The 20,882-nt window shown below is 42.0% G+C and overlaps 1 protein-coding gene across 1 annotated transcript; it reads left to right on the top strand.

Annotated features, from left to right (window-relative positions):
* The first annotated feature begins 335 nt into the window (after nucleotides 1–335).
* Nucleotides 336–18,892, top strand: LOC106571312 (S-adenosylmethionine decarboxylase proenzyme). The gene is made up of 9 exons (XM_014144235.2): nucleotides 336–650; nucleotides 5,410–5,496; nucleotides 7,176–7,302; nucleotides 11,672–11,774; nucleotides 12,227–12,269; nucleotides 12,703–12,847; nucleotides 14,097–14,189; nucleotides 15,398–15,553; nucleotides 15,697–18,892. The coding sequence occupies exons 1-9, from the start codon at nucleotides 541–543 to the stop codon at nucleotides 15,829–15,831; spliced, it is 999 nt and encodes a 332-aa protein (XP_013999710.1). The 5' UTR covers nucleotides 336–540; the 3' UTR covers nucleotides 15,832–18,892.
* The last annotated feature ends 1,990 nt before the right edge of the window (nucleotides 18,893–20,882 follow it).

Below are 20,882 nucleotides of genomic sequence, written 5' to 3'. Positions count from 1 at the left end.
CCTGTGTATGTACTAATGTGTCTTCTGTTGCATTACAAATCAGTAGGCCCTATGGCATTTTAAGTTAAAATCAATGAGAGCATGACTGATTGCTACATGTTTTGAGAGCAGACGGGAACAGTTTACCTGAACGCAGAGTAGCGTTTATTATCAGGGAAATATGGCATATCTGCCAATTAAATGTATTATCGTTTAAGATTGGCAATGTACAATTTTGTTACGCTGACAGTTGCCACTGCCAATCGCCACTCGATCAGCAAGAACCCAGCAACGTGATTCGACTAACGTGGGGATGACGTTTTAGGCTGGGTGAATAAAAGCAATACGCGTTCCCTTTTCTGCGCTTTACACAGTATGGCCGGCGATATTAGCTAGCACTTGCTTTACAGTATTCTCTGTAAAAGGGAAGACGGTTAAACCAAGAAATTACACCTGGATTGCTAAAGGACTGTACTTAATAAATTATAACGTTCAAACAAGGGCTAATTCAATTGAAAACGTAACCGACGTTTAATTTCTGTTGGTGTCTGTTAACTCACGATGGAAGCGAACGGTGCACACTTCTTCGAGGGAACCGAGAAGCTGTTGGAGGTGTGGTTCTCCCGGCAAGATGAGATCAAAGGAACAGGGGACCTCCGTACCATCCCGAGGTTTGTGAAGTCGCGATGTGATTAATACATTCTGCCTTTGGCTAGCTAGTTAACGTTAGCTAAGCTACTAACATTAGCCCCTGTGGCTCCAACAATCCACTCAAGAAGACTGGATGGAGATTCAACCCTCAACACGCGCTAGAAAGAAACATTGTAATGAGGATATATTTATCTGGTTAACTGGGATCGTTATTAAACTGATTTAAGGTTATCTCGTAAACCACAATCTTTCACTGACATGTCATGTGGTGGCTAATGTGAACACCTAGCCAACTGGTTAGCTAAATTCCGATAACATCGTCACTCAGGAATTACCATCCCCCACACTGACCACCACTAGCTTGGCATTTGCTCAGGGTAGCGAACGCGGTAGCCGAGTCATTCATTCATGCGGTTCAGTCAGCTGCTGACTAATGTCCGCTACTGCCATTAATTAGCGCTCCAGTAAGACTCATTATCCATGTTTAGAAACGTATTTGAATATTGTATGTACCATTAATGCAATGTTGGGTATTCCAATTTGCAAGCTAGCGAATTGTTTTGGCAAGAAAAGTGGTCAGATTGGGGTGAGTTTGACAGCGCGGGTTTTTACGCATACTGCGCATGCATTGGTGTTCGATGTGTCCATACTAGGGTGATAATCTCAACATGTTGCCCACGGATTTGATATGACACTAAACACGCTAAATAGCTCATGTCTTTATGCAATCGTGTATCTTATGTAACCAGGTAGCTAGTTAAGTCTACAACTCAACTTCTGAAGTTGTTGGTGTCATTGTGTATCTTCTGGCTAGCTGTAGTAATTTTCCATTTCACTTCTCTGCGTCACGATGTGGTACTGTAGCGCCGTGTGGCCACCGATCTTTTCTCTGATATGCCGCATTGGCAATCATGGTCTCTCGCCGCTGAAGATTTACAACATCTGCAATGAACGAAGGCCATTAACAGACTCAATAGGCAAGCGATATCTACCATTATCCCGGATCAGTTTGAGTTGATTGGCCTCTCAGCTACGTGGTTGGCAATCTTCACAAGTCTAATTTACCCAATCGGGATCAACGCCTGTAGTTGCTGTTACTTGTACATATAATGTGATGGCCCCATGCATGGGTATCTACAAAACCCTTCAAACTAGGCCTATTTGCATTGCCCTAATCAGTGGTGTACAAATACATCAAAGTACTACTTAAGTAGTTTTTGGGGTTATCTGTACATTCATTTACGATTTATATTTGACAACTAAGTTTACTACCTGCCTAAAGAAAACCTGTACTGTTTACTCCATACATCTTCTCTGACACCCAAAAATACTCGTTCCATTTTGAATGCTTAGCAGGACAGGAAAATTGTCCAGTTAACTAACTTGCGGTATCACGAAAACAACATCCCTGGTCATCCCTACTACCTCCGACCTGGCACACTCACTAAACACATGCTGCTTTGGTCAGTTATGTCAGTGTTGGAATGTGCCCCTGGCTTTCTGTAAATGAATAAAAAAATTGTGCAGTCTGGTTTGCTTTAATATAAGTGATTTATACTTTTGATACTGAAGTATATTTATAACCAAATACTTCTGTACCCTTACTGTATTTTACTGGGTGACTTGAGTCATTTTCTATTAAGATATCTTTACTTTTACTCAAGTATGACAATTGGGTAGTTTTTCCACCACTGGCCCTAATATCTAATAAAGAACAGTCAACCATGTTGAATTATTTCAATGCTCTTGTTTTTAATACGATTTGTAGTCACTTTCATTTAACCTTTATTTTACTCGGTAAGTTGACTGAACACATTCTTATTTACAGCAACGACCTGGGGAATAGTTACAGCAGGTGAATGAGCCAATTGGAAGTTGGATGATTAAGTAGTCATGTTCAGGACCAGATTGCGAATTTAACCAGGACACTGGGTTAACACCCCTAATCTTACGATAGGTGCCATGGAATCTTTAGTGATCACTGAGCCAGGACACCTGTTTAACATCCCATCGGAAAGACTGCTCCCAACACAGGGCAATGTGCCCAATCACTGCCCTGGGGCACTTGAATGTTATTTTTTAGACCAGAGGAAAGAGTGCCTCCTACTGACCCTCCAACACCACTTCCAGCAGCATCTGGTCTCCCATCCAGGGACCGACCAGGACCAACCCTTAACCAGCAGTGGGATGCAGAGTGGTATGCTTGTAGCCTGAGAACCTTTGCTGCCAATCCTCAAATATTTGATGTGAATAACTTGTTGACAAAGACCACGTTTTTAGGGTTCCTTAAGGCGTCAGCTGTTTTGACTGGGAAGCATGCATAGTTTGCATACATTAGTACTCAATTCTGTGACAGTTTACGGACTTGGGTGATTTTTTTTTTTGGGGGGCTGTTTTGCTGGATATTTACAGGTACTGGAACAGGCTGTTGTAATTGTTGCTCCAGAGCATCCCATACATGCTCAATGAGTGATGTCTGAGTACAGTATGGAGGCCATGGAACAACTTTTACATTTTCAGCATCCAGGAATTGTGTACAGATCCTTGCGACATGGGGCCGTGTATTATCATGCTGAAACATGAGGCGGATGAATGGCACGACAATGGGTTTCAGGACCTCATGGTATCTCTGCATAAAATGCAATTGTTTGTCCGTAGCTTATGTATGCCCATACATAACCCCACCACCACCATGGGGCACTCTGTTCACAACGTTGACATCAGCAAACCGCTCGCTCACACGCCGTCTGCCCGGTGCAGTTGAAACCGGGATTCATCCGTAATGAACACATTTCTCCAGCGTGCCAGTGTCCATCGAAGGTGAGAATTTGCCCAATGAAGACAACGAGCATGCAGATGAGTTTCTCTCTGACAGTTTCTGCAAAAGGTCTTTGGTTGTGCAAACCTGTAGTTTCATCAGCTGTCCTAGTGGCTTCTCGGACGATCCCGCACGTGAGGAAGATGGATGTTTAGGTCCTGAGCTGGTGTGATTACACCTGGTTCTTCACCTGCCTCTCTGTGGCAAGGTTCATGGCTACTCTTGCCAATCCAAGGGAAAGCCAGGGTTTTCATGGTTAACATTTGGTTAGGAATGACAGTGGGTATTAATTTACAGCCAAGGAAGATTAACAGATCAGAGGCAGTGGATCGGGGATGCTGGACGCCTGCCAATGTCCAAATAAGTCCACAAGGGCATCTGATTCACAGATCTGTACCTTACACCTGCCACTGTCTTTCTCTGGGCTGAGTAGCAGCTAAAACTTTTCTTATGGTCAGCAGAAATGTTGGTGTTTTAACAGTTCTCTTGGTATGGAGTCCATGGACATCCGCCTGAGGATTGTTAATCCGCACACCTGCCACTCTAATGGGAAGTCCACCTACTCATTTGACCTATATTGAGGGTCTATTAATACAAATGGTGTTGCACATTTCTAAGAAAAATAGTTCCCCAGATAGACTGGCCATGTGTTTGTTTTGAGAGGTGCCCATTGGCATTTATTTGCTATGTTGTATCCTGACTTTCCATCCATTCTCGTCTGGGGAAACTTGACACTTCGTAACTACATTGTTCATGTCACACTGAGCTGATACAATGCTCTTAAAGGTAACTCATCTCAATATGAGACTTGACAGATGTTACAAGGGGTTTTTAGGAAAAGTTGTTATGCTCAAACTCAGTGACCCCCCCCCCCCCCTAAAATAAGTCCTGGTTCTGTAAAACGATCTTGCGATCATGCAGTCTACAAAGTCGTGCTCAACAGAACCATGCTAACTGATTTTATGACATGTGACATGGTGGATTTATGCACTAAACCAAGGATGGGCAACTTTTTGATGGGTTGGAGCCCACAATCAACTCCTGAGGGGCTGCAGTGACTTGTGGGTCTGCGTAGACACAGCCGTACACACACGTGCGGTCAGAGCCGGCCCTAGCCTCGTATTCTAACTCTCAACAGTAAATTGAGACCCCGACTGAGTTCCTCAAATATATTTAATTATTTTGTTTTTGGTAATTGATCTGCGGGCCGACACAGGGATGCATGCTGCCAGTTTCCTGTCCCTGAGCTAAATGATTAACTTCTATTGACATCTGTTTTTAAACACTATTTGCAGTTGAACAGGGTCTCACCCTTCTTGATTGATCTACCCATCTTTAACTGTTTTGGATGATCATAGTCAGCACGAGGCCTAATTCCTACGGTTATTACATTTCTTCAAAACATAGAAGCGGTGGAGAAACTGGATTGTCAACTTCTACCTGCTGTCTTGTGAGCAGGCTGTTGCTTAATAATAGCCTATAGTACAGCAGGGAGGCTGTTTGCCAGAGTGCACCTGTCTGCACTGTTCCAGGAAATGCCAGGGCTCTGGACCCAGTTCAAAATCAACCTGAGTGTAGTGCTGTAGATTTTCTTCCTACTGTTACTAGCCTCAAACATTTGTTTATCTAAGTAAAGTGAGTTGGTTAGGCCTTTTTTAAAATCTAAAGCAAGACATTGTTAGACAGCCCTTATAGTTTGTTGGTAGATTAATTTCACTGTCATTTAGTCATCAGTCACACCAGTTAGACACCCCAAGTGCCATGCCCAGAATTGTGCCATGCCCAGAATTGTGAAATGACTAGCTTAGAAGTGAAATCTTTATTCAAATTCTCTCATAGCACTAGAACTACAGTCTAGCCTCTGACAGTTGCTTCTATTTTGAAAAAGCAAATCTTGAACTATTAAATTGAGTGTGCTGCAGTGTTAAAAAAAACATGAACAAATGCTTTTTGTCTTTCAGGTTTGAGTGGGACAAACTTCTGGAGAATGTGCACTGTTTGATCATAAGTGTGACAAAGACCGACAAGCAGGAAGCTTATATACTCAGGTGAGTAGCGACTGAATCCCTGTTCTGTTTACCACTGTCACCTGGGCTTGTCCCCGTTTCAGAATAGAGAGCTGGGATTGCGTCATCTGTAATCGTCTCGCTGTGAATGGCTGCATGGAAACTTCTCTCCCCTAGGGTGAAAGGACTGACTGAGCAGAGCTCTTTTTTTAGATCTCTCAGGTCTCCCTGGCTCTGTTCTGAAGCGCCTAATGACCTGGGTCTTATCTGAGCCCAGATGGACGAGTGAAAGATGGCTAAATGAACACCCTGGCAGCCCACAAGCATATTAGGCACATGTTGTCAATTTAGGTTCCTAGGAATCAATATTTGATGGTGAAATCTGCCCTTTGTGACACCAGTGTACTCAGACTGGTCTTTGGGGCAAGTCATCATTGCCAGTAAAAAGTACATGCCTGACCCTGAGTGTGTTAGTCTGGCTGCGGAGGCTGTTGTGAGAGGTCTCCAATCTCAGCTCCCTCTGCTGGTTAAGTCCCACCTACAACCATCTGGTAACGAGGGGTAGGGTTGATCTGTCTAGCTGTTGCACAGACCTCGACCGGGCCGGGGCTAGCACAACGGAGTAGCCTTCTCCACTCTTGAGGTTTGTTCTGGGAATGGGACAGTGCTGATTCAGGGGACGACTACCTGTGACGGCTTTCTGCTTGACTGCAAGTAGACATTGGTGTTGTCAACCTACATATGCCACACAAACTACTTCCTTCTCACTAGTAGTGCTGGAAATGACCAGGGACGACGCAATATCACAATACTTAGTTGGCAATACGATATGTATTGCAATTCGATACTGCAATTTTGTTGATTCGATGTTCCGAACATATTGCTCACTATACACGGAGTATTCCAAACATCAGGACTTCCTAATATTTAGCTGACCTCTATGGAATTGTAGCTTTCACCTGGTCAGTCTGTCATGGAAAGCACGTGTTCTTAATGTTTTGAACAGTCAGGGAATACGTCTGCTGCAAAGGGAGAAGAGAGCGTTGAACTAGTGCAAAAATAGTAGTGATATTTTCAAAGTGATACGATGGGCTATCGCAATAAATATATATATATTTTTTCCCCCATCTGTACTCATTAGCTATACTGCAGTCAATTGACTGTTCCTTGCACTCCTCCCTGGGACTAGCCTGTAACTAAGAGGCAGATGACTAATGATAACCCAGCTATGTTTCCTCAAGGAGTCTGTGGGCCTGAATTCTAGACAGGCTTGCTGCTGTAAACAATTTCAGGCTCATGATAACAGTAATGCACTAATGCCCTGTGGTTGGTTTTGAATTCATGCTCAAGGCAGACTGTTAAGCTGTTTGTAGCATGTGCTGCTTTAGGTTTACCCTGTATAGAATAAATGGCAAGCAGTCACCAGGGTAATGCCATGCCTGGCTGTCAGTCTGCCACGTCATGGTGTCTTAACTTTAAAAAAAATATTTTATTTTTTAACTCTCCAGGTGTCTAAACAGTACACGCTACTTAGCTGGAAGGCGTTGAACCTGAGGAACTCTACTTTTTCCGTTTGAACAGTTGTACATGCATGTTGGATGTAAATTGAGCTCATGTAAAATTGGCCTTAAGGCTATTTAACTGTGGAACTTGTGATATGTATGTAACGTGTGTAAAACTCATAATATTGCTATTCTCCTTCTGTCCCTTTGTCCATTCAGTGAGAGTAGCATGTTTGTCTCCAAGAGACGTTTCATTTTGAAGACGTGTGGAACCACCCTCTTACTGCAAGCACTGATGCCTCTGCTGGAACTGGCCAGGGAGTACTGTGGCTTTGATGCTATCGAGGTCAGTGTGACATGAGCGCACACACAGCGTTGGAGTAACTGATTACAAAAAACTAACTATTCTGTTACTTTACCAGCAAAAATATTGTATTCAGATTACGGGTACTTTTGCAAAATTAGTTGACTTTTAAATTCAAAAAGCATGTTTGTGTAAAAATCAGCATTGAAAAAAGGCGAAAGTTTACTTTTGTTCCGTCTGAGTCTGACCAAGTCAGAGACCACTATGACGACACACCAAATACGTTCGCTGGATTGTGGGAAAAGCGCAAGAATTTGCCAAATTGGCACCAACTGATGGCAAATTCACCTAGACACTTAGCTAAATACTAACGAGCGAGAACCAACTATATTGTGTAAAATGTAAATGCAACATTTAGTGTTGGGCCCAGAAATGTTCCATACGCACAACGCTTTCTCAAATTGTGCACAAATTTGTTTACATCCCTGTTAGTGAGCATTTCTCCTTTGTCCAAGATGATCCATCTACCTGACAGGTGTGGCATGGCAACAGAATCAAACAGCATGATCGGGAAGTATTCAGAGCCCTTGACTTTTAACATTTTGTTACATTACAGCCTTATTCTAAAATCGATTAAATATTTTTCCCTTAGCAATCTACACACACTACCTCAAAACGACAAAGCGAAAACAGGTTTTTAGAAGTTTTTGCTTATTTATTCAAAATAAATAAACAAGTACCTTATTTACACAAGTATTCAGACCCTTTGCTATGAGACTCAAAATTGAGGTCAGGTGCATCCTGTTTCCATTAATCATCCTTGATATTTCTACATCTTAGAGTCCACCTGTGTTAAATTCAATTGATTGGACATGATTTGGAAAGGCACACACCTGTCAATTTAAGGTCCCACAGTTGACAGTGCATGTCAGAGCAAAAACCAAGCCATGAGGTCGAAAGAATTGTCTGTGGAGCTCAGAGACAGGATTATCGAGGCACAGATCTGGGTAAGGGTACCAAAACATTTCTACAACATTGAAGGTCCCCAAGAACACAGCGGCCTACATTCTTAAATGGAAAAAGTTTGGAACCACCAAGACACTTCCTAGAGTTGACCGCCCGGCCAAACTGAGCAATTGGGGATAACAGCCTTGGTCAGGGAGGTGATCAAGAACTCAATGTTCACTCTAAAGGAGCTCCAGAGTTCATCTGTGGAGATGGAGGAATCTTCCAGAATGACCACCATCTCTACAGCACTCCACCAATCAGGCCTTTATGGTAGTGGTGAGACAAGTCACACTTCATTAAAGGCACATTGACAGCTTGCCAGAAGGCACCTAAAGGACTCAGACCATGAGAAACAAGATTCTCTGGTCTGATGAAACCAACTATTTTGTCTGAATGCCAAGTGTTGCCACTAGAGGAAACCTGGCACCACCCCTACGGTGAAGCATGGTGGTGGCAGCATCATGCTGTGGGGATGTTTTTCAGCGTCAGGGACTGGAAGACTAGTCAGGATTGAAGCAAAGATAAACGGCGCAAAGTACAAGAGATCCTTGATGAAAACCTACTCCAGAGTGCTCAGGACCTCAGACTGGGGCAAAGGTTCACCTTCCAACAGGACAACGACCCTAAGCACACAGCCCAGACAACGCAGTAGTGCCTTCGGGACAAGTCTGTGAATGTCCTTGAGTGGCCCAGCCAGAACCCGATTGAACATCTCTGGAGAGACCTGAAAATAGCTGTGCAACAATGCTCCACATCCAACCTGACGGTGCTTGAGAGGATCTGTAGAGAAGAATGTGAGAAACTCCCCAAATACAGGTGTGCCAAGCTTGTAGCGTCCTACCCAAGAAGACTCGATGCTGTAATCGCTGCCATAGGTGCTTCAACAAAGTACTTGGTAGGGTCTGGATACTTATTTTTGCTTTGTGTGTGTGTGGCTGTAACAAAATGTGGAAAAAGTCAAGGTCTGAATACTTTCCGAAGCCACTGCATGCTGACTACAGGAATGTCCAACATAGCTGTTGCCAGAGAATTGAATGTTAATTTCTGCACCATAAGCTGCCTCAAATGTCTTTTTATAGAATTTGGTACTATGTCCAACCGCACACCATGTGTAACCACGTCAGCCCAGGACCTCCACATCCGGCTTCTTCACCTGTGGGATCGTCTGTTGGGGAGGGGCTTGTTCAGGATTGTCTCTGTCTGTAGTGAAGCCCTTTTGTGGGGTAAAAGTGGGTGGACCTGGCTACCAAGTGGGTGTGCCTATGCCCACCCATGGTTGTGCTCCTGCCCAGTCTGAAATTCATAGGTTAGGGCCCAATGTATTTCAATTGACTGATTTCCTTCTATGAACTAACTCAGTAAAGTCTTAAATAGTTGCATGTTGATTTTTAGAATATATCAAGTATAATTTCAAAGACGGGCAAATCCAGCTCATGAAGTTAAACGAGCATAGCTAGTAGCTACCGAATTTCGATGAGTGGACATTTACAAACACGTTTATTTTTTTCAAACGAACAAAATTGTGATGCTGCTCTTCCTTCAGAAAAGCATGCATGTGTACACTGAGCAGAGTAGACAAGAACGGGGGGGTTGGACGCTAATAAGATCAGGGGGAAAAGGGCAACTGTGCAGATGACTCATCCAGAGCTCTTTGACTTCTGTCAGAAAGCATTAGAAAATATCTGATGGCAAACAATTAGTAGTGAATTGCATACAAGTCAATCACATGATGTACGCTGCACAAGAGACACGCGGAGAGATATAGAATGCTATGGCCTCACCGGTGCCTGCTTTCACCGGTGCCTGCTTTCTCCAGTTGTGCTATTTACAAACTACGGTAAGCTTCATGTGACGGGTTAATTGAACACAATCTGCTTTCTCCTAATGTATTGCACAATTTGACTGCAGGTATTAACTTAAAGTAGCTACAAATGGTTATATTCTATTGAAACATTTCAAAGAAATAGATTAAGGTATTGATGGTATTAAAAGAAATGTGGCTTTTTCAAAATTACATGGTATACATACATTTTTTAGTTGACTGGTGGATTGTTTGTTCTAGCGATACAATTTATTTTAGTTGGGCAGTTGCAAAGAAATATACATTTTTATGGCTCATCTTGATTGACTCTAGTCTCAGTGGACTAATCCATTGCGGCGGCCGCAATGTTTGGTTACCATCATTTCTTAATGCATTCAATTTATTAGTAGTATTTTCCAGTTCTTATATTGAGTGCATATGTTTGTGCGCTCTGCAATCTAGGCTACACTTTGTTTTATTCCATTTACGTGTTGTCAAGGTGTTCATTGCGTTTTTGTTTGGTGCGCTCCTGTCAATGTTGAGTAAGGATGCACGCCTGATTATGCATAGAAGTAGGCCTAGGCTACCTGGGCTGCACGCAAAGGTATGCTTACTGGAGATCTGTCTTCAACTCACCACCGCTAATGAGCTGTGGAGGTTCTCCAAAGTACTTTTTCTTATTCATCTCAAACAGCAAGTAAACAGTTTGTTTTTACATCCATTGAGAATGACTATAGTTCCTCTAATGTAGCCTATTTTGAACAGTCTTTCCAGGTCTCTCCATTTCAATTACCACTAAGTGGGGAAAAATGCCATAATCTGAGGTGGAAATGTAATCAAGTAGGCCTATTTTATGACTCCTCTCTCCAGGGCTCACTGACCCTGTAAACTAAGGGTCCAGAATATTAGATACAATGTTGCAAGTTTGTTAGCACAAGCTTTGGGCTGGACCAAGTTGATACATACAATGGTTCAAGTTCCTTGCTGACAGGCCATATGCAGCCAATGTGATTTATTTTTGTGTTCATACCCCTTTGACTTATTCTACATTATGTTACAGCCTGAATTCAAACTGGATTAAATAAATGTCTCGCCCATCTACACACAATATCCCATAATGATAGTGAAAACAGTTTTAGATATTTTTGCAGACGTATTGAAAAATGAAATGCTGAAATGTAAATTAAGTATTCACACCCCATTGCTATGACACTCCAAATTGAGCTCTGGTTCATCTAATGTCCTTTGCTCATCCTTGATGTCACTACAACTTGATTTGGAGTTCACCAGTGGCCAATTTAATTGTTTGGACAGTATTTAGAAAGATGTATACCTGTCTATATAAGGTCCCACAGTTCACGGTGCATATCAGAGCATAAACTCTACCATGACGTCCAAGGAACACTATGCATGCATACATGCAAACAAAATGGAATACCATTTTATGTACGTGTTCATAAAACCCAATGTGTACACTCGTATATGTTTTATAAACAATGTTACGCCTCAACATGTTATGTTTGTACATTATACCATCTTTGTTTGCGGTGGTGTTATTGTGGACAGGATGGGTTAGTTCTAACATCTCCTCACAACCTACAGAATTTCTTCTATTCTCGCAAGAACTTCATGAAGCCAACCCATCAGGAGTTCCCTCATCGGAACTTCCAGGAGGAAGTGGAATTTCTCAGCCAGATTTTCCCAAGTAAGTACTAATGCCCACGCTCCAAATTCAATTCCTCAACTCTAATCCCTGGAGTCCAGGAAGAGTGTGTACTAATGCCCACGCTCCAAATTCAATTCCTCAACTCTAATCCCTGGAGTCCAGGAAGAGTGTGTACTAATGCCCACGCTCCAAATTCAATTCCTCAACTCTAATCCCTGGAGTCCAGGAAGAGTGTGTACTAATGCCCACGCTCCAAATTCAATTCCTCAACTCTAATCCCTGGAGTCCAGGAAGAGTGTGTACTAATGCCCACGCTCCAAATTCAATTCCTCAACTCTAATCCCTGGAGTCCAGGAAGAGTATGTGCTAATGCATGGATGGGGTGAGTCAGCGACATTATACAGGCTGTCTTCATATGCTGTTCTCTAATCAGGAGGGGTTTGAAACACGGGCACATAAGATAAAGAAATGACATTATCTTCCTTCTACAGATGGAGCAGCGTACTGTATGGGACGTTTGAATTCTGATTGCTGGTAAGGTCCCCCTGCTTACGCTACTGTTTCATTATCTATGCTATGCATAGTCACTTTAATAACTCTACCTACATGTACATATTTCCTTGACTAACCGGTGCCCCGCACATTGACTCTGTACCAGTATCCCCTGTATATAGCCTCGCTATTGTTATTTCACTGCTGCACTTTTTGTTACTTTTAATTTAGTGTTTTTTTGGCTCTTTTTTTCTTAACTGCATTTTTGATTAAGGGCTTGTAAGTAAGCATTTCACCAAGGTTGACACCTGTTGTATTCAGCGCATATTACAAAATTAGATTTGAATATAGTCAAGATACTGTTCCCTTAATGAGACCTTAATAATGCAGTGGACATTGCCATTGAACTTCAACTACACTGTCCAGTGCTGCTGAACGTGCTCGTGTTTTCCTGTACGTCCTTGTTTCCCTACAGGTACCTGTTTACTCTGGATTTGCCAGAGTTCTGGGAGAACGAGCACGCAGATCAGACGCTGGAAGTTCTGATGAGTGACCTTGATCCAGCAATTATGGATCAGTTCTTCATGAAAGATGGTGTTTCTGCAAATGATGTCACTCGTGTAAGGCCCGCAAACTAGCCATGTTGGGGATCGTTATTTAGTCTTGATTTTCACGAGGGCTCACTCAGTAGCCCACTGTTCAAGGGGACCTGTCCTTATGACATTGATCTGTTCTTTAATGATATTCCCTAGTAAGGGCACCAATATGGAAAGTATCAGTTTAATTTTTCGATATATTGGTTTTATTAAAAAAAAACATTGCAACTGTGTAAAATGTTGACTTCCACATCTCTGACGTAGAGACGACTGCTTGTTGATTGCCCATTGGGCCAGACTTGAATATTCTGGGAACCTACCCAACCATTTTGTATACAATCAGAAGCTTATCAACTGTTGATGGCTCATCAGCAGGCAATTAAGTATAATAAATTGACTATAAAATCTGCATTGCTGACACAACCATGGAATTCAGACATAATCTGAATTCAATCTAAAAACAAGTATTGCACTTAGTTTATCAGAAAATGCATTAGTTTGCTCAAGTTAATCATAAGACACTAATAAAATGCATCAGTGATTTTGTATTTTCCTGCAACTTTCTGTATCGACACAGGAATGTCTGCAGTGCTTGCATATGTCTATACTTTGTGTAGCTGTTAACCTTCTGGTATAGATAAGGCTTTCCTAAAAGCCTTCTCAATTAAATGTAAACTACAAAGTAGCTTATGACTACCTGGCAGAATATCATCATGATTATTTGCATCAATCCAGTGGCCACTTGTTTTCCAAACCTGCGATCACATGAGTGCTACAAACCAAACAACGGTATTTTTCTGGTGCACACTTTCATTAGGGTAACTTTACCCAAAAATCAACATTTCTCTAATTTCAGAGCTCAAGTCCTCTCCTGATGCATTTTAAGCATGGTTGTGGACTTGGAACATTCTATTAAAAAAAAGCAATTTTCTTTACCTGGAAAAACAAAATGGAGTCAGGCAAAGATGATCACTAATTTTCTAGGGCCCTAGTTGCCAGCCTGAGTTTTGTGAAGGGGATTTGTGCATGCTGGAACAGTAGTGTATGCTTTTTTACATAATCATTTAGGTAAATGGAACACCCAAATATCACTGCCTTGCTCCTATCTTTATGAAACTATATCAATATCATATTGAATTATCGCTATTGGTGTCCACCAGTAATATTCCCCTTATTGTATAGAGGAACACCATCATAAAGCTGACTGTTCATCAGTCAGTTGCTGTTTTGTAGCGCACATTGTGTATATATATATATATATTGTTTTTTTCAGATGAGTGGAATTCGTGACCTGATACCAGGTTCTGTGATTGACGCCACAATGTTCAACCCTTGTGGATACTCGATGAATGGAATGAAGACTGACGTAAGTGGATTTTGCGGACTCTTATCCAGAGTGACTTAAAATTAGTGCATTCAACTTAAGATGGCAAGTTGAGAACACATCGCAATCGTATCAAGTCCAATTTTCCCTCAAGTTTTTTCTGCAAAGTCTCTTTAAAAAAAATATTTATTTATTTTCTTTTGTCTTCTGGCTCTTTATTAACCTCTCTGGGGTAGGGGGCAGTATTTTCAATTCTGGATGAAAAGTGTGCCCAAAGTAAACTGCCTGCTACTCAGGCCCAGAAGCTAGGATATGCATATAATTGGTAGTATTGGATAGAAAACACTCTAAAGTTTCAAACTGTTAAAATAGTGTAGTATAACAACTGATATGGCGTGGCAGGTGAAAACCTGAAAAATCCATCCAGGAAGTGGAATGATTTTTTTATCTGGCTGTACTTCAAATCAATGCCTGTAGAGAATCCAATGGGTTAGAAATCAGATTGCAGTACCTATGGCTTCCACCAGATGTCAACAGTCTTTAGACATGATTTCAGGCTTATCTTGAAAAACGACGAGTAAAAAGCCATTTTAGTCAGAGGGCCACGGAAGTATACAGTGCTGGTTTCGCTCGTTCCCGCGAGCGCGCCGCTCGTTTTTACTTTCTATTGAAGAGTCTTTTGTCCAGTTGAAATATTGATTATTTAGAGAAAATACATACTCAGGGTTGATTATAAACATCATTTGACATGTTTCGACGAACGTTACCTGTACTTTTCTGATTTTTCGTCTGCCTATTGTGACCGCCTGTGGATTACTGAACAAAGCGTGCTAACAAAACGGAGGTTTTTGGATATAAAGAGGGACTTTATCAAACAAAACAAAAATGTATTGAGTAAATGGTAGTCTCCTGAGTGCAACCATATGAAGATCATCAAAGGTAAGCGATTTAATTTTATTGCCATTTCTGACTTGTGTAACTCCTGTACTTAGCTGGTAACTGTTTGTAATTTGTCTGCTGGGCGCTGTTCTCAGATAATTGCATGGTGTGCTTTCGCCGTAAAGCCTTTTTGAAATCTGACACAGTGGCTGGATTAACAAGAAGTTCATCTTTATGGGTATTTCTGTTTTTGAATTTGGCGCTCTGCAATTTCACTGAACGTTTGCAGGTGGGACACTATCGTCCCTCCAACCCTAGAGGTTAAATACGCCTTAAGTCATTTAAAACAAATGTCTGTCTTTGTCTTACAGGGAACTTACTGGACGATTCACATCACTCCAGAGCCAGAGTTCTCCTATGTCAGCTTCGAAACCAACCTCTCTCAGACGTCCTACGATGATTTGGTCAGGAAAGTTGTGGACATCTTTAAGCCAGGAAAATTTGTGACTACGCTGTTTGTTAACCAGGTATGTCCTCGTTCAAAATGGGTCTGATGTTGCTTGTGGATGTTTGACTATTTTCCAGAACATTGCACTCATAAATCACATCTTAAGTCTTCACTGTACTAGGGTATTTTCACTGTTAACTTAATTTTTATTTTCTCCCACAGAGCTCCAAATGTCGCAGTGTCTTTTCTTCCGCCCAGAAACTTGAGGGGTACAAGCGCCTCGACCGCCAGTTGGCCCAATTCAATGATTACAATTTTGTCTTTACCAGTTACGCCAAGAGCCACCAGCAGAGTTGAGGATTAAGAATGAAAAAGAAGCGAAAAAAGAAACACTGCTGCGTAGCAGGGCTATGCCCCCACGGCGGCCATCTCTCTGCCCGAGCAGAGAGGCACAGTCCCCTTTGCTGCCATTGTTATTCAGGATTTATTGGTTCCGACGAGGCCACAGGCCCTACTCGTGTAACCTCCAGTTTGAATTGTTGTACCTATAACTTAGATCTCTTGCATGAAAGCTCTTTTCTCTGTTTAGATATTCTAGCTCACTCTTGCTGTGATCTTGAAGTGCATGTAGAGGATTTAAACACTCTCTGTTTGTTGCTGGCCAGCCTTGCCTCCTTGCTGCAGGTCTCCCCCCTCATTCCCCACAGACAGGGCTTCCGCTCCCACTAGTCCAGGGCCCTGACATGCTCAGATGGGTCCACTATTTTGTGCTTACCGACAGTTGAAACGCGCCTCCCCACACACACTCTTCCTTCCTCAACTGATATGCTGCTTCATCGATCTGTTGCAAGTTTGCATCCTTTTTGGTTTTGACTTTTGAGTGCACTTTAAGAACATATTGTTTTCATCCAACTGGAGCAGGACTCCTCAATACCAAAACAGGAAACGGCAACCCTTTTTTTGTTTTCTAGAATGTTCCTGACTATGGTCTTTTATTCAGTGATTAGAAGCATGTGAGCTTTGGGCCATATAGCATTTGTCATGTAACGTCAGAGTCTAATGAATTCCTTGTCAAATCAAAATGCCATACTTTGTTAGTGTTGCGCTACCAGAGGCTTGGCTAGAGGCTGACCTCTAGGTCAACATTATCTAGTTGTTCTTGGCATAAACTGCACTGCAGCCAAAGGAATTCCTGCTAGAATTGGGTCAGAACGCCCACTTCAGTCTGCCATGCTTCTCTCCACCTCGACAATCATTTAGCTGTTGAATGTGTCCTCAAATGGACAGGCTTTAAACTTGTCCCAGACAACAGTATGCGTTAGAGCAAATCATTTAGGATGTCCAGTTGGCTACGTCATGGGATGGAATGTGTAATATATGCACTTTTATACCAAGGCTCATTCTACAGTATACTGTACCAACAGGATGGCTTTGGTGGTTAGAATTCCCTGTGGTTTTAAACTCGTGTATGCATTCATGAAAATTTGATTTAAAATAAATCATCCAAACTTAAATGGAAGAATCAGTCGCGTAAGAAAGAAGGCTGTGCCAACCGTGATTGTAGGAGGGGCTTGTTTAGACTAGTGGAGCCAGTTGAGGTGTTTTATATCTGAATGTAAATTGCAAGGAGACCTAGTAGACCCTTTGTAGCTGTGGTGTGGGCCAGAACTGCCCTCTGCTGTCCAGCATGGTCCGCCATTGTCGTCCCGCCCACCCCGTAGATACTTAAAACTAAGGGGTAGGGACGTCCCTTAGCACTAACCCCCCCCCCCCCCATAGCAGACACTGTCATCTGGCCCCAGAACCATGCTTGACAGAGGTGCTGATGGCTGCACAGTGTGGCCCTGAATGGAAATAACGAATCACACTCTGCTTAGTACAGTGGTGGCCCAGCAAAGCATTTTCTTTTTCTAAACAATGTACCCCCCCCCATACAGGAGTCGGTAAGCACACAATAGAGGCCCACCAATCTGAGCATGCCAGGGTGATCCCGGATCATTCCACACAACTGTTGCATAAAGTGCCATTTTATAAATGTTATTGTGGGCAGACATTTTGCAGTGAATTGGTCCAAAATGTGACTTCATTGCAGTTTTTTTGGCCTACCATCAATGCCCTTTTGTTTAGTGAGAAAAATCCTGTGGCACAGGTGACTACTAGTTCTGTATTGCTTGACAGTGTAGTGTGCTGCTGTCTGTTTCTCCTGTGTAAGTAGATCAATGTGCTTCACCTTGTTTAATCAGCTCAAATGTACTGGGGCATTCTGATTTATTGAGCAGGTGGGATGGGGGTTAATACTTTATTTTTTAATAACATGCATACATACAGCCACCTTACAGTGCTGAAGGCATGCCCTCATCTATCTGGTTAGTATACAGACTTTGAGAGGTTTGTAATTTGAGAGCGGGTTTTGATAGGATGTTGAGGATTGTTCTCCATTGGCTGGTCAGTAATGTTCATGATGCTTCTCCTGCCAGCGAATGCAGATTGAGTTTAATTTGCAGACAGCTGGGGTGGACAGATTGTTTTTTGGGGGGGACTGCGGTTTCGGGCCTGCCTTCAGAACTCCTGAGGGTTATAACTGGTGCTGCTTTGCCCAGCTAGTTTAGAAGGCCCTTAGAACATTGGAGACCATCACATGATGATATACTGTAGTTAACAGAAAATTGGGCTTTCTTTAAAAAAACAATGTGACAGACATAACAAGCGGACCACTAGAATGAGTACTTCAATTCATGTAAGGACCTGGGCAAAGTTGACAATTGGAACGACTTGCCTCCAGTACATCTGTGGCTGTGGCTTTTGGAATGGTTATATATTTTTTATTTTCTTTATTTTTTTTCTCCTCTCCCCTGAGGACCAACTTTTGCCAACAGTCTTTATCTGAAATGTTATGACTCATGTCTGTTTAGTGACCGGCCTCCACTGTTCTAAGAGCTCTATTGACCGGTTTAGGGAATAGACACCAGGACTGTTCACAAATAAAGGTAACTTTTGATTGCTTTTGGATAAAGTCCTATTTAGACTTGATCTGGGTAGTCCTGTTTAACTTATTTTTTTTATTAAAGTCATTCTTTTTTCAATACCATTTTTACAAACATTTTTGTAAGAAATGCATTTTTGCCTACAGACCAACTTTTTGTTTACCTCTTTGTTGTAAAACCAGTGTTCCAAATGTATTTGTTCTGAAGTTGAGGGGATTTTTTTTTTTTTTTAACAAGCTAATTTAATCATGTATTTTGTTTGCCTTACCAAGCAAAAGGTAAACTCCTCCCCTGATGTGAGGGTGCAATTGCAGGATGTACTGAAGGGAAAATGTTTGCTGTTGTAACTCTCTGGCTATTCTTTGGATGGTCAAGATGTGCTAAATGTATCTGTACTATGAGCTTGATGCTTTAATAAAAAATATTGCTCTTTCTCCTGTGAGTTTGTTGGTCAGTATTGGGTATTTTAGATATAGCAATAAGTCCAGTTCACCATGTCTTTCACTAAAACTAGGAAATTCACCCTACGTAAATGGTGAAAAAGTATTTAAACCTAATGGCAATTGGCGTTCCAGAGGTCGGGATAATGAACCAGATTTTGCCGCAGGATGATTTATTTTCTGGAGTTTATGGGCAGAACTCAAGAAGCTCAAACACATAGATTAAAACAATTTCAAACCTTTGTGAAAGGTCACATCTCGGTGTGGGAATACTTTGGAACTGATTTCCAAAATGTAAAATCACTTGGTGCGGTTTTTAGTGAAGTCCAAAAAATGAATATTTACATTAAATGCATACAATAGAAAGTCGACACCTTCAAATGAGTAGATTTGGCGTTTTCAGCCACAGGCTGTGATGACAGGTGTAGAAAATCGCACACAGCAGTTTAATCTCCATAGACAAGCATTGGCAGTAAAATGTCATTACTGAAGAGCTCAGTGACTTTAACGTGGCACTGTCATAGGATGCCACCTTTCCAACAAGTCAGTTGGTCAAATTTCTGCCCTGCTAGAGCTGCCCTGGTCAACTGTAAGTGCTGTTATTTTGATGTGGAAACATCTAGGAGCAACAATGGCTCAGCTGCTAAGTTGTAAGCCACACAAGCTCAGAACAGGACTGCCAAGTGCGTGGCGTGTAAAAGTTGTCTGTCCTAGGTTGTAACCCTCACTACCAAGCTCCAAACTGCAGTCTGGGACTGTTTTTCATGGTTTGGGCTTGGCCCCTTAGTTCCAGTGAAGGGAAGTCTTAACTCTACAGCATACAATGACATTCTAGACAATTCTGTGCTTGAACTTTGTGGCAACCGTTTGGGGAAGGCCCTTCCCTGTTTCAGCATGACAAAAAGTGAGGTCCATACAGAAATGGTTTGTCGATCGGTGTGGAAGAACTTGATTGGCCTGCACAGAGCCCTGACCTCAACCCCATTGAACAGCTTTGGGATGAATTGGAACGCCGACTGCGAGCCAACATCAGTTTCCGAACTCGCTAATGCTCTTGTGGCTGAATGGAAGCAAGTCGTCAGACCGAAGGACAGATTTCCAGTGGTCAAATGTCCATTGCTCATGTTTCTTTGCCCAAGCAAGTCTCTTCTTCTATTAGTGGTTTCTTTGCAGCACTTTAACCATGAAGGCCTGATTCACGCAGTCACCTCTGAACAGTTTGTTGAGATGTGTCTGTTACTTGAACTCTGTGAAGCATTTATTTGAGCTTCAATCTGAGGATGGTAACTCTAATGAACTTATCCTTTACAGCAGAGGTAACTCTGGATCTTCCTTTCCTATGGCGGTCCTCATGATAGCCAGTTTCATCGTAGTGCTTGATGGTTTTTGGGACTGCACTTGAAACTTTCAAAGTTCTTGAAATTTTCCAGATTGACTGACCTTCATGTCTTGAAGTAATGATGGACTGTCATTTCTCTTTGCTTATTTGAGCTGTTCTTGCCATAATATGGACTTGATATTTTTCTACCCCGACCTTGTCACAACACAACTGATTGTCTCAAACGCATTAAGAAGAAAATCAATTCTACAAATGAACTTTTAACAAGGCACACCTGTTAATTGAAATGCAAAGCTGTCATCAAGGCAAAGGGTGGCTACTTTGAAGAATCTCAAATATAAAATATATTTTCATTTGTTTAACACTTTTTTGGTTACTACAGGATTCCATATGTGTTATTTCATAGTTTTGATGTCTTCACTATTTTTCTACAATGTAGAAATAAAGAAAAACCCTTGAATGAGTAGCTGTGTCCAAACTTTTGACTGGTACTGTATATAAATGTTCAGAAAACTTGGGAGTTCAAATAATGTTTGGGGGATCATATATTTTTGGGCTAAATAAAATCAGCTGCCAGTTGGGGAACCCTGACAGGTCTTGCAGCTGTGCAGACAGGAAGGTTTCTGTGAAATCCATAAACATTTG

This window comes from Salmo salar, chromosome ssa15, assembly GCF_905237065.1.
Source record: "Salmo salar chromosome ssa15, Ssal_v3.1, whole genome shotgun sequence".
Taxonomy (NCBI): domain Eukaryota; kingdom Metazoa; phylum Chordata; class Actinopteri; order Salmoniformes; family Salmonidae; genus Salmo; species Salmo salar.
The sequence above is the reverse complement of the archived record's forward strand: the minus strand, read 5'-3'. Positions and strand labels throughout refer to the sequence as shown.

Excerpts from the sequence above, each read along its gene's own strand:
- LOC106571312 (XM_014144235.2), top strand. The coding sequence starts at position 541 with ATGGAAGCGAACGGTGCACACTTCTTCGAGGGAACCGAGAAGCTGTTG. Across the intron at positions 5,497-7,175 it reads CAGGAAGCTTATATACTCAG|TGAGAGTAGCATGTTTGTCT; the intron begins GTGAGTAGCGAC and ends TTGTCCATTCAG. Across the intron at positions 11,775-12,226 it reads TCTCAGCCAGATTTTCCCAA|ATGGAGCAGCGTACTGTATG; the intron begins GTAAGTACTAAT and ends TTCCTTCTACAG.